The sequence below is a fragment of the Mobula birostris genome, chromosome 24 (genome assembly GCF_030028105.1).
Source record: "Mobula birostris isolate sMobBir1 chromosome 24, sMobBir1.hap1, whole genome shotgun sequence".
NCBI lineage: Eukaryota > Metazoa > Chordata > Chondrichthyes > Myliobatiformes > Myliobatidae > Mobula > Mobula birostris.
Genome location: NC_092393.1, coordinates 60273758 through 60287568, shown reverse-complemented (window position 1 = coordinate 60287568; position 13811 = coordinate 60273758). Strand labels below are relative to the sequence as shown.

Sequence of the window (13811 nt, the reverse complement as noted above, 5' to 3'; positions counted from 1 at the left end):
TGCCCGGGCAGGTCCTCCACCACCCATTTCCAGGACCCAGGAGCAAGTTGATAAGGACATCTTCATCTCTCCATGCCCCCCTCCTTACTGGATGATCGTATATAAATAGGATGGGGCTAAAATGCAACCAGAAGACGAGAAGCAGCTCTCGCAGATAGGCAAAAAGGGGCTGCAGCCTCGCACACTCTATGTACATGTGGTACACGGTCTCCTCCAGCCCGAAGAAGTGTCATGCAGCTGGGAGATCCGTGTACAAACTAAGGAACTTGTTACAGGGCACCGCTCTATGCAGCAGCCTCCACTCCAGATCCCCAAGGTGCATGGGAAGAACTTCCTCGTAAAAGGACTTCCACTGGGGACCCCCTCACCTCCAGCTGGAAAGACAGCCCAGGCATACAGAGGTCAGAGGTGATGATAGGTCGGGTGTGACAATGAGGTCAGGATCCTGACTGGGACACAATGCTTCTGACCCTACCTTCGTCCTCTTGCAGTCATGGTGCAGTCCAGCTCATCAGCGTTCCCAGGGGTCTGGGTCTTGGTCTGAACATCTCAGGTGGCACAAACAAGCCCGACGGACCAATGGTGCATGTGCAGGAGGTGGTTCCCGGTGGAGAGTGTCACAAGGTAAGTGTCATTGCCACATTTGCCAGCGAGTGTGTGATCGCACGCTCACCTGTGAGTGTATGTAGAACAGAGTATACTGACCCTTCCCATTGGGCCCTACAGCACCAGTCAACGCGTGGAGTATTGTGAGCAGTTTGTGGCCTCATATCTAAGAAAGGATGTGCTGGCATTGGAAAAGGTCCAGAGAAGGTTGACAAGAATGAAAGAGTTAACATATGAGAAGCGTTTGATGGCTTGGGGTCGGTACTTGCTGGAGCTTAGAAGACTGAGGAGGGATCTCATTGAAATCCATCAAATATTGAAAAGCCTAGATAGAGTGGACGTGGAGAGGATATTTCCTACAGTGGGGGAGTCTAGGACCAGAGGGCATTGCCTCCAAATTGAGGTATGTACGTTCCTTTGGAGCACAGATAAGGAGGAATTTCTTTAATCAAAGGGCGGTGAGTCTGTGGAATTTATTGCCACAGATGGTTGTGGAGGCCAAATCATTCAGTATATTTAAAGCGGAGGCTGATAGGTTCTTGATTAGCAAGGGTGTCAAATGTTATGGTGAGGAGGCATGAGAATAGGATTAAGAGGGATAATAAATCAGCCATGATGGAATGGCAGAGCAGACTCAATGGGCTGAGTGGCCTAATTCTGTTCCTGTGTCTTATGGTCTTATGGTCATGGACAAAGGCTCACTAAACTGGCTACTGTGGTTCTTGTGCATTTCAGGTAGAGATGTCTGTGGGGTCAGAATCTGGTTTATTGTCACTGTCGTCTGTCATGAAATTTTGCAGCAACAGTTCAGTGTGTAACCCTCTTACCATAGGCTTGTAGTAAGTTAGCTAGTACTCTGAATACAAAACTAACAGCAACATACTCAACAATGCCTGGAAGTGACAATGAAAGGGCCATTACCAGTAAATAAACAGGTCTAGGATGGATATAATTCGGATAAACACAAAAACATAAAAGTTTGTAAGTTTCTTCTAACGATAAGTAAGACAATTACCTGCATGAATACTGACACACCCATGCAAATTACTGTTCACCAGGAAGCAATAATTTAGCTCACCCCAGTATAAATTTAGATTGAAATTGTGTTGATAAAATATTTTAAACTATAATAAACCAAATAAAGTAAAAGCACATCAAAGTAAAAGTAAGTCTGTAACATGCACATAATCGTTGTGAGCTCATTGTCGTGTATATAAATATCAGTCTATAACGTGCACGTAATCGTTGGAGCTCATTGTTGTGTAAGCAGTCCAGTTTGCTTCACTTCATTTACTCACGGTACCAAAATGGCTCTGCACTGGAAAAACCAATCCAAGTAAAGAAGCAGAGAAATAAATATCAATGCAACATCATCCATTGTACTGCCTCCTGTTTCCCTTTCTCCAAGGCCGTATGCTAGCTGGCTAACTGAAAGTTATCTGCACATTCTCCATGAGACTATAGTCTGCATGAGGATTTCCAAACATCTGTATCTATCCTTCCAAATTGGGTTTTGTGACCATTTCATCATAACAACACCCACAACACGCTGGAGGAACTCAGCAGGTCGGGCAGCATCCGTGGAAAAGCGGTCAACGTTTCTGGCCGGAACCCTTCATCAGGACGGTTGATGTTTTGAGCCAGAACCTTTCTTCTGGACGAAGGGTTCTGGCCCGAAACGTCCACCGATCTTTTCCACGGGTCCTGCCCGACCTGCTGAGTTCCTCCAGCGTGTTGTGAGTGTTACTTTGACCCCAGCATCTGCAGATTATTTTGCGTTTACCATTTCATCATGTTCTTCAGCCGTGTTTATTGTCCATCCTTTCCCGAAATTTTGATCCCGCACCCTCTCTAGAATGGCTGCCCCTATCCTTTGTTTCCTTGGGACATTTTATTGGCCAAAATGTTGACAAGACAAATCCTATTGACTAATTCAACAAGCCTAATTTATCAATCAACTGAAATTTAATTTTAAACAGCAAAAATGAAATACTCGATTGCTAATGTAATTAAAGAAACACTTTTTCATATATAGATTTGCATTTTGAGGAAATCTGCAAAAAAAATAAAATGCCCAGCAGCATAACTGTATTGATAAAGCATGGTCTTAAGCCAGGGTATTACAAGTGCCATGCATAAAATATACTATCAATCACAATAGGAAATATATATTTTAAATAGGTAATGCAAAAGTAGTGAGGTAGTGTTCATTGTTTATTCAGAAATCTGATAGCGGAGGGGAAGAAACTGTTCCTAAAATGTTGAGTGTGTGTCTTCAGACTCCTGCACCTCCTCATTGATGGTAGCAATGAGAAAAGAGCAAGTCCTGAATGGTAGGGGGACTTATAATTTGAAACTTTTGACTGAGTAGGTGTATTGTTTATTGTGTGCAGTCTTGGTCACCTACCTACAGGAATGATATCAATATGCTTGAACGAAGAAAGAGAAAATTTACAAAGGTGTCACTGGGCCTTGAAGACCTGAGTTATAGGAAAAGATTGAACAGGTCAGGACTTTATTCCCTGGAACGCAGAAGAATGAGGGGAGATTTGATAGAGGTTTATAAAATTATAAGGGGTATAGATAGAGTCAGCAGGCCTTTTCCATTGGGTGAGGTTGGGTGTGACTAGAACTAGAGGTCATAGATTAATGGTGAAAGGTGGAATATTTAAGGGAGCCTGTGATGAAGATGTCTAAGTCTACAACCCCCTGCAGCTTTTTCCAATCCTGCGTCAGAATGCTCTCCACGGTACATCTGTAGAAATTTATTGGACTCTTTGACAGACTAAATCTCCTCAAACTCCTAATGAAGCTTGCTTTCTTGGTAATTGCATTGATGTACTGGACCAGGATAGGTTGACTGCATGGCCACTGGAGGGCGGTATTACCCTGCTGGCAGCCCTGCAACACCTCTGCAAACCCCTGGAATCCCGCTCACTAAACCTGACAGGCATCACACGTACAGGTTGCTGGTGAACGCAGCAGGCCAGCAGATGTGTGTTGCTTGAAATTCCAGCATCTGCAGATTTCCTCATGTTTGCAATAAACCTGACATGTGGCTGATTCAGCCATAAAGAGGTTCCTGTTCCCACTAAACCACAGCAGTTCTCTGTTCTTGTTGGGGAGGGCTTCAGTAGCTGCGGAGAGGCATGCTTTATTTTAGAAATTAACTTTACATATTTACTTGGTGATAAAGCATGGAGTCAGCCCTTCTGGGCCTTTGAACCACACTGGCCCTGCAAGCCCCGACGACCCCGATTAACCCCTAACCTAAACCACGGGACAATTTACAATGATCGATTAACCCTAACCTAAACCGTGGGACAATTTACAATGACCGATTAAGCTACCTGGTACACCTTTGGACTGGGGGAGGAAACGGGAGCACCCGGATAAAACCCACACATTCCATGGGAGGACATACAGGCTCCTTACAGAATGGCATCGGAATTGAACTCCCAACTCTGGAACAGCCTGAGCTGTAATAGCGTGGCATTAACCGCACGCTACGTCAGAACATTGGAGCATACAGTGAAATGCGTAATTTGCATCAACAGCCAACACAGTCGCTGCCCGCAAGTATCGCCACGTTTCTGGTGCCAGCATAGTGTGCCCACAACTCACTACCCCTATCCCATGCATCTTTGGAATGTGAGAGGAAACCTGCACAGTCATGGGGAGAGCATGTAAACTCCTTACAGACAGTGGCGGAAATTTAACCCCGATCGCTTGCGCTGTAGAGGGTTACACTCACAACGCTAAAGCGCTGCCCAGGCAGAGGGATATTCCTGCTCAGAGATCCCTGCCAAGTGTGTCCATCACTCTTGGTGTGTCCAGGCATCGGAACGCATTGAACATAGAACACTACGGTACAGGCCCTTTGGCCCATGATGTTCTGCCCACATTTTAATCTACTCTAAGCTCATTCTAACCCTTCCCTCCTACATAGCCCTCCATTTTTCTCTCATCCATCTGCCTATTTAAGAGTCTTGGGGATGTCTCTAATGTATCTTCCTCTACCACTACCCCTTCCAGGGCAATCCACACACCCACCTCAATCTGTGAAAACCTACTTCTGACAACCCCCCCATACTTTCCTCCTGTCACCTGAAAATTATGCCCCCTTGTATCAGTCAGTTCCATCCTGGGAAAATGTTTCTGACTGTCCACTCCGTCTGTGCCTCTCATCATCTTGTACACCTCTATCAAGTCATTTCTCGTCCTCCTTCGCTCCAAAGAGAAAAGCCTTAGCTTGCTCAGTCTCTCCTTGTGAGACGTGCTCTCTAATCCAGGCAGTGTCCTGCTAAATTTCCTTTGCACCTTCTCTAAAGCTTCCACATCCTTCCTATGGTGACACAATCAGAACAGGACTCAATATTCCAAGTGTGGTCTAACTGGGGTTTTATATTATCTCGCTGCTCTTGAACTCAATTCCCCTATTAATTAAGTACAACACACCATATGCCTTCGTAACTAACCTATCGGCTTGTGGAGTAACTTTAAGGGATGTGGGTCCCAAAGAGTTCCCTGTTCCTCCACACCGCCAGGCATCCGTTAGTCTTGCGAGACCATGGATCTGCGCCTGGAAAGTCTTCACTCTCCAGGGCACAGGCCTGGGCAAGGTTGCCCATGCTGCAAGTCTCCCCTCTCCACGACACTGATGTTGTCCAAGGGAAGGGCATTAGGACCCATACAGCTTGGCACCAGTGTCGTCGCAGAGCAATGTGTGATTAAGTGCCTTGCTCAAGGACACAACACGTTGCCTCGGCTGGGGCTCGAACTCACGACCTTCAGGTTGCTCGTCCAATGCCTTAACCACTTGGCCACGTGCCCACACACCGCCAGGAATCCTGTATTCTTCCTTCAAGCTCGACCTTCCAAGGTGATTCACTTCACATTTCTCCGGATCGCGCTCCCATTGCTCCCTGTAACCTGTGCTTCCTTTGTCCGGCAGGATGGGAGACTGAGAGCCGGCGATCAGTTGGTGTCTGTCAACAAGGAATCTCTGGTTGGGGTTACCCATGACGAAGCTAGGAGCATCCTAACCAGGCTGAAGCTGAGGTATGTGCTGGTGTGAGGACAGTAATGTTCACAGAGACTATGTGTGTGTCACCACATCTCAGCATGGCAGCCAATTATAGAACGGTGGACAGGCCATTCTGCCCACAGAGTTCTGCAATCTCAGCATGCCGACCTGTGCAGCTTTTTCTGATCCCGTGCATTGGTGGAGTGCATGCATAGTTCCCTAAAGATGGAGACATACGTAGACAAGGAGGCAAGGAAGCCCAGGAGACTGAGAACAGGAGGTGGGACTTACTGTTACAGCTGTACAAGATGCTTGTGAGGCAACATTTGGAGTATAGAATACAGTTATGATCACCCTGCCCCTATGAAGGATGCATTAAACTGGTACCAAACTATCTTAACAAGGATGTACTGGAACTAGAGGGTTTGACTTGTAAGGAGATATTGAATAGGCTGGGCCTTTTCCCTGGAACATAGGAGGTGGAGAGGTGACCTTATAGAGGTGTACAAAGTCATGACAGTCATAGATAAGGTAGGGGAGTCCAAATCTAGAAGGCACAGGTTTAAAGTGAGAGGGGAAATGGTTTAAAAGAGACCTGAGGAGCTACATTTTTCTCCACAGAGGGAGGTGAGTATATGGAACGAACTACCAGAGGAAATGGTGGAGGAAAGTATAATTGTGATGTTTAAAAGATGTTTGGACAGGTGGGAGCGTTTAGAGGGAAGTTGAAAGTGAAGTTGCCATATATGTCACCATATACAACCTTGAGATACAGTTCCTAGTGGGCATATTCAATAAATCTATAAATTCTCAATATATACGCAATAAATAATAACCGTAACAGAATCAATGAAAGACCGCATCAAGTTGGGGATTCAACCGGTGTGCAAAAGGCAACAAGGTGTAAATACAAAAAGAAAGAAATAAAAATAATAAATAAATAAGCAATAAGTATTGAGAACATGAGATTAAGAGTCCTTGAAAGTGAGTCTGTTGGTTGTGGGAACATTTCAGTAATGGGGCAAGTGAAGTTATCCCCTTTGATTCAGGAGCCTTTTGGTTGAGAGGTAGTGGACCAAACACAGGCAATGGGACTAATTCATAAGACCATAAGATACAGGAGCAGAATTAGGCCATTTGGCCCATCAAGTCTTCTCTGGTCATTCTATCACGGCTGATCCATTTTCCCTCTCAGTCCCAAACTCCTGCCTTTGCCCTGTATCCCTTCGTGCCCTGATGAACCAAGAATCTATCAGCTTCTGCCTTAAATATACATAAAGATTTGGCCTCCATGGCTGCCTCTGGCAAAGAATTCTACTCTCTGGCTAAAGAAATTCCTCCTCATCTCCATTCTAAAAGGACGCCCCTCTATTCTGAAGCTGTCAGACTCTCCCACCACAGGAAACATCCTCGCCACATCCACTCTATCAAGGCCTTTCACCATTCGATAGGTTTCAATGAGGTCACCCCTCATTCTTCTGAATTCCAGTGAATACAGGCCCAGCGCCATCAAACACTTTTCATATAACAAGCTTTTCAATCCTGGAATCATTTTCATGAATCCTCTCCAGTATCAGCACATCCTTTCTAAGATAAGGGCCCAAAACTCCTCACAATACTCCAAGTGAGGCCTCACCAGTGCTTTATAAATCCTCAACATTACATCCTTTCTTTTATATTCGTGTTCTCTTGAAATGAATGGTAACATTGCATTTGCCTTCCTTACCACAAACTCAACCTGCAAATTAACCTTTAGGGAATCCTGCACATGGACTCCCAAGTTCCTTTGCACCTCAGATTTTTGAATTTTCTCTCCATTTAGAAAATAGTCAACACTTTTATTTCTTCTACCAAAGTGCATGACCATACACTTCCAGACACTGTATTCTATCAAGCACAAAAAGATGAAGGAACTCAGCAGGCCAGGCATTTTTTGTGTGTTGCTTGGATTTACAGCACCTGTAGATTTTCTCTTGTCTGTGACTGTATTTTATCTGCCACTTTGCTCATTCTCCTGATCTGCCTAAGTCCTTCTGTAGCCTCTCTACTTCCTCAAAGCAACTTGCCCTTCCACCTGTCTTCATATCATCTGCTAACTTTGCAGTAAAGCCATCAATTCTGTCATTCAAGTCACTGACATTTAACTTTAAAAAAAGCGGTCCCAACACAGACCCCAGTAGAACACCACTCGTCACCGGCAGCCAATAAGAAAAGGTTCCCTTTATTCCTACTCTCTGCCTCCTGCCAATCGGTCACTGCTTAATCCATGTTAGTATTTTTCCTGTGATACCATGGGCTGTTAACTTGTTAGGTAGCCTCATGTGTTGCACCTTATCAAAGGCCTTCTGAAAATCCAAGTACACATCAACTGACTCTCCTTTGTCAATCCTGCTTGTTATTTCTTCAAAGAATTCCAATAGATTTGTCAGGCAAGGTTTTCCATTGAGGAAACTGTGCTATTATGTGCCTCCAAATACCCCGAAACCACACCCTTAACAATCAACTCCAACATCTTCCCAAGTACCGAGGTCAGACTAACTGGCGTATAGTTTCCTTTCTTCTCTTTCCCTTCTTGAAGAGTGGAGGGTCATTTGCATTTTCCAGTCTTCCAAAACCATTCCAGCATCTAGTGATTCTTGAAAGATCATTACTAATGCCTCCACAATCTCTTCAGCCACCTCTGTCAGAACTCTGGGGTGTACACCATCTGGTTCAGGTGACTTATCTGTCCTCAGATCTTTCAGTTTCCCAAGAACCTTCTCTCTAGTTAAGGTAACTTCACACACTTCATGCCCCTGATACCTGGAACTTCCAATATACTACTAGTGTCTTCCACAGTGAAGACTGATGCAAAATATTTTTTCAGTTCGCCCGTTATTTCCTTGTCCCCCGTAACTACCGCTCCAGCATCGTTTTCCAGTGGTCCAACATCTACCCCCACTTCTCTTTTACACTTTATGTATCTGAAGAAACTTTTGCTAGCCTCTTTAGTATTATTGGTTAGCCTTCTTTTGTATTCCATCTTTTCCTCAATGAATTTTTTATTTGCTGTCTTCTGGTTTTTAAAAGCTTCCCAATCCTCTATCTTCCCACTAATTTTTGCTCTATTATACACCCTCTCTTTTGACTTTTACATGGCTTTGACTTCTCTTGTTAGCCACAGTTGTGTCATCTTTCCTTCAGAATACTCTTTCCTCTTTGGAATGTATATATCCTGTGCCTTCTGAATTGCTTCCAGAAATTACAGCCTTCGTTGCTGTGCTGTCATCCCTGCCAGTGTTCTTTTCCAATCAATTTGGCCAACTCCTCTCTCATGCCTCTGTAATTCCTATTACTCTCTTTTCCAGTCCTGATGAAGGGTCTTGGCCCGAAACGTCAATTGTTTACTCTTTTCCATAGACGCTGCCTTAGTCGCTGAGTTCCTCCAGCAATTTGCATGTTTTGATAGGGTCTGTCACTTCAATACACTATGGGGCCTAGACCCCGCTGCCTCAATTTGGCCTGTACCTGACCTTTCTGATTCAGCCTGCTGCATAAATTGTCCAAACATAGAAACATAGAAAATAGGTGCAGGAGTAGGCCATTCAGCCCTTCGAGCCTGCACCGCCTTTCAGTACGATCATGGCTGATCATCCAACTCAGAACCCTGTACCAGCCTTCCCTCCATACCCCCTGATCCCTTTAGCCACAAGGGCCATATCTAACTCCCTCTTAAATATAGCCAATGAACTGGCCTCAACTGTTTCCTGTGGCAGAGAATTCCACAGATTCACCACTCCCTGTGTGAAGAAGTTTTTCCTAATCTCGGTCCTAAAAGGCTAATACTTCTTCACACAGAGAGTGGTGAATCTGTGGAATCAGGTTCAGTCACTTCAAAATGCTCTGGGGACAGTTCCCGACCTTTCTGATTCAGCCCAACTCATAAATCGTTGTCCAAACATCAGGTTCAGTCACTTCAAAACGCTCTGGGGACAGTTCCCGATCTTCCCAGTTTGGCCTGGCCCTTAAATTGTTGTCCGAACATTGTGTTCAGTAGCTTGGGTATGCTCTGAGGCTTGGACCCTGCTGCCTGTACATGACCGTTCCAATTTGGCCCGGCACTTAAATGGATCGAACTTCGAGCCTTCCTCATTCTCGGTGACGGGCCTGCTGCCTCGCCTCACATCAGTTTTGCTGCATCAAATTGCCGCCAGGTTACAGACTTATCGCTTGTGGTGATTTGCCAGGAAAAAACAATTAAAACAAAGTATTTAGGTGGTTTTAAAAACGCAAACACGAGGAATTCTGCAAATGCTGGAAATTCAAGCAACACATAAAAGTTGCTTGTGAACGCAGCAGGCCAGGCAGCATCTCTAGGAAGAGGTACAGTTGACGTTTCGGGCCGAGGTCGATTGTACCTCTTCCTAGAGATGCTGCCTGGCCTGCTGCGTTCACCAGCAACTTTGATGTGTGTTGCTGGTATTTAGGTGATTTCCTGGTTTCATCGAGCAACAGCCAGAAATCACTGAGATTCACCAGCACAATCTTAAACAAGGTTCATACTGTATATGTCACTATATACAACATTTCTTGTGGGCATTCACATTAAATACAAGCAACTCAATGGAATGAATGAAGGACTGCCCCAACAGGACAGACAGACAACCATTGTGTAAAAGCTAAGAAACTCTGCAACTACAAAACAGCAATAAATAAATAAATAAGCAATAAATATCGAGAAATATGAGATGAAGAGTCCTTGAAAATGAGTCCAAAGGTTGTGGGAACAGTTTAGTGATGGGGCAACTGAAGTTATCCTCTCTGGTTCAGGACCTGATAGTTGAGAGCCTGTTTTCAGATTGAAATGTGGGGTAGTGGGTGGGGGGAAACGTCTGGGTGGGGCTGTCTCCCTGTGTCACCGCTGGTCCTCTCCTGCAGGGCAGAGGACATGGTGGAGATTGCCTTTATGAGGAGAAGCTCTCAGTCAGAGAATGCAGTGGTCCTGTCAAACCCACCCCCCGTCTCTCCCAGCAGCTCTACTGCCCCAAAGCCTCCGGGTTTCAGTTTCCTCCTGCCCCCACCCAGCCACCAGCACGGTCCGACAACCCCGGTCCAGAGCCTGACTGATGACACCGCCTCCCTCCAGTTCACTCAGGTGAGTGAGGGGGACGGAGTGAGGCTGCGGAGGGAAAGAGGGTGTGGGGCGACGAGGGTGAGGGGTGGGGGTGGTGAGTGAGGGGGTGGAGTGGTGCTGGGGAGGGAGAGAGGGTGTGGGGCGACGAGGGTGAGGGGTGGGAATAGTGAGTGAGGGGGTGGCGTGAGGCCAGGAGGGAGAGGGAGCAGAGAGAGAGAGAGATGGTGCGAGGTGAGGAGCTGGTTAGGAGGCCGAGAGGTGGGATGGTGAGTGAGGGGGATGGAGTGAGGCTGGGGAGAAAGATGGAGTGTCAGGGAGCATGAGTGATCTGGACTGTGAGTGTGGGGAGGATGGAGTGTGGTAGGGAGGGAGATGGAGGGTGAGTGAGGGTGGTAGGGAGGGAGATGGAGTGTCGGGGAGGGTGAGTGAGGGTGGTAGGGAGGGAGATGGAGTGTCGGGGAGGGTGAGTGAGGGTGGTGGGGAGGGTGAGTGAGGGTGGTAGGGAGGGAGATGGAGTGTCGGGGAGGGTGAGTGAGTGTGGGGAGGGAGATGGAGTGTCGGGGAGGGTGAGTGAGAGTGGGGAGGATGGAGTGTCGGGGAGGGTACGGCATGCGACAGGGAAATGGGACGATGAGGGAAGTAGCGTGAGGGCCTGTTCGCTGGATGAGAGGTGTGACCTGCTGGGAGTTTAAGGAAAGGCTGCCTTCGACTGCCAGGTTGTGTTTGAAGCCCAATTTCCTGTCACAGGGCAAATCCGCAGGGAAGAAGGATCGTTCTCCGGCTGGTTCGCCCACACGGAATCTCCCTGACCCAAGTTCTGCAGGTACACATGACTGGGCCACACTTCCCCCTCACAGGCTAGACACTGTCCTTTTCTGCCCGCACAAAGCGACATCACCTCCAAAATTAGCAACTTCCTCAATTTTGTGTGCTAGGATGGTGTTGAGGGAGCCTTAGGCTGTGTCTGACCCGGGGAGTGTGTGATGGGACGGTGTGGAGGGAGCTTTAGCCTGTGTCTGACCCCAAGAGTGTGTGATGGGATGGTGTTGAGGGAGCTTTAGCCTGTGTCTGACCCCAGGAGTGTGTGATGGGACAGTGTGGAGGGAGCTTCACTCTGTGTCTGACCCTGGAAGTGTGTGATGGGATGGTGTGGAGGGAGCTTCACTGTGTCTGACCCTGGAAGTGTGTGTGATGGGGCAGTGTAGAGAGAGCTTCACTCTGTGTGGGACCCCGGGAGTGTGTGATGGGACAGTGTGGAGAGAGCTTCACTGTGTGTCTGACCCCAGGAGTGTGTGATGGGACGGTGTGGGGGAGCTCCTCTCTGTGTCTGACCTCGGGAGTATGTGATGGGATGGTGTGGAGGGAGTTTCTTTCTTTTGTTTTTACTTGTGCTTAATACTGTGACAGGACAGTGCAGGAGACAGATGTTAACATTTGACGTAGATTCTCTTTGTTAGTTGTAGAATCAATACCCTGCACACGATGTGAGTTGTGAGCCAGATGCCACACACGCAGGTCGGCCTGTCTGGACAATGAGTTAGAAAGGATATGTATGTTGGGATTCCCTCCCGACATTCTTGAGATGTGGGTACTGTCGGGAAGGCAAGCCTCTATTGCCCAACCTTTGATCAGAATGGCTTGTCCTGGATATGGAAGATGTCCAATATCTCTCTCTGCTCTTGTCAGATGCACCAGCTTATTCACCTCTGTCATAGTCCTAGCACTGTACAGCACAGAACCACGCCCCTCAGCCCAACTCATCCATACCAACCAAGTTGTTTGCTGGATCTACTTGGTTTTCCCCATGTTTGGTCACTGTCTCTCTGAACCTTCCCTATCTATGTACCTGTCTAAATGCTGTTAATGTTCCTTGACCACTTCCTTATATCCATCACCCTCTGTATGAAAAAGGCTGTCTCTCACGTCCTCTGTCACCTTAACTATTCATCTTTCACCTTAATCCTTTCCCTTCTAGTTTTTAAAATTCCCCTACCCTGGTGAAATTACTGTGACAATCTGCCCCTCATGATTTTATAAACCTTTATATAGTCGTCCTTCAATCTCCTTCACTCCAGGGAGAAAAGCCCTAGCCTGTCCTCTTTCTCCTTATAACTCATAGTCCCATAAGACCATAAAACATAGGAGCAGAATTAGGCCATTCAGCCCATTGAGTCTGCTCTGCCATTTCATCTTGACTCATCCTAGATCCCATTTAATCCCATACACCTGCCCCCTCACCATATCCCTTGATGCCCTGACCAATTAAGAAACTTATCAAATTCTGCTTTATATATACCCACAGACTTGGCCTCCACTGCAGTCTGTGGCAGAGCAATCCACAGATTCACCACTCTCTGCCTAAAAAGATTCCTGCTTACTGCCCAATGTATCTGCCTCTTCCCCCCCCCCCCCCGGTAAATGTCCCCAATGTATCTGCCTCTTCCCCACCCCTGGTAAATGTCCCCAATGTATCTGCCTCTTCCCCCCCCCCCCCGGTAAATGTCCCCAATGTATCTGCCTCTCCCCCACCCCTGGTAAATGTCCCCAGTGTATCTGCCTCTTCCCCCCCCCCCCCGGTAAATGTCCCCAATGTATCTGCCTCTTCCCCACCCCTGGTAAATGTCCCCAATGTATCTGCCTCTCCCCCACCCTGGTAAATGTCCCCAATGTATCTGCCTCTCCCCCACCCCTGGTAAATGTCCCCAATGTACCTGCCTCTTCCCCCCCCCCGGTAAATGTCCCCAATGTATCTGCCTCTCCCCCACCCCTGGTAAATGTCCCCAATGTATCTGCCTCTCCCCCCCCCCTGGTAAATGTCCCCAATGTACCTGCCTCTTCCCCCCCCCCAGTAAATGTCCCCAATGTATCTGCCTCTCCCCCACCCCTGGTAAATGTCCCCAATGTATCTGCCTCTCCCCCACCCCTGGTAAATGTCCCTAATGTATCTATCTCTTCCCCCCCCCGGTAAATGTCCCCAATGTATCTGCCTCTCCCCCCCCCCCCGGTAAATGTCCCCAATGTATCTATCTCTTCCCCCCCCCTGATAAATGTCCCCAATGTATCTGC

The 13811-nt window shown here is 47.2% G+C and overlaps 1 protein-coding gene across 1 annotated transcript in view; it reads left to right on the top strand.

The window, feature by feature from the left end:
- LOC140187197 (syntaxin-binding protein 4-like) overlaps positions 1 to 13811 on the top strand; it is a 104553-nt gene that overhangs the window by 28082 nt on the left and 62660 nt on the right. Inside the window, 4 exon segments of the mRNA XM_072242260.1 lie at positions 492 to 624; positions 5561 to 5667; positions 10550 to 10766; positions 11493 to 11568. Of these exon segments, the coding sequence (XP_072098361.1) occupies positions 492 to 624; positions 5561 to 5667; positions 10550 to 10766; positions 11493 to 11568 (533 nt within the window).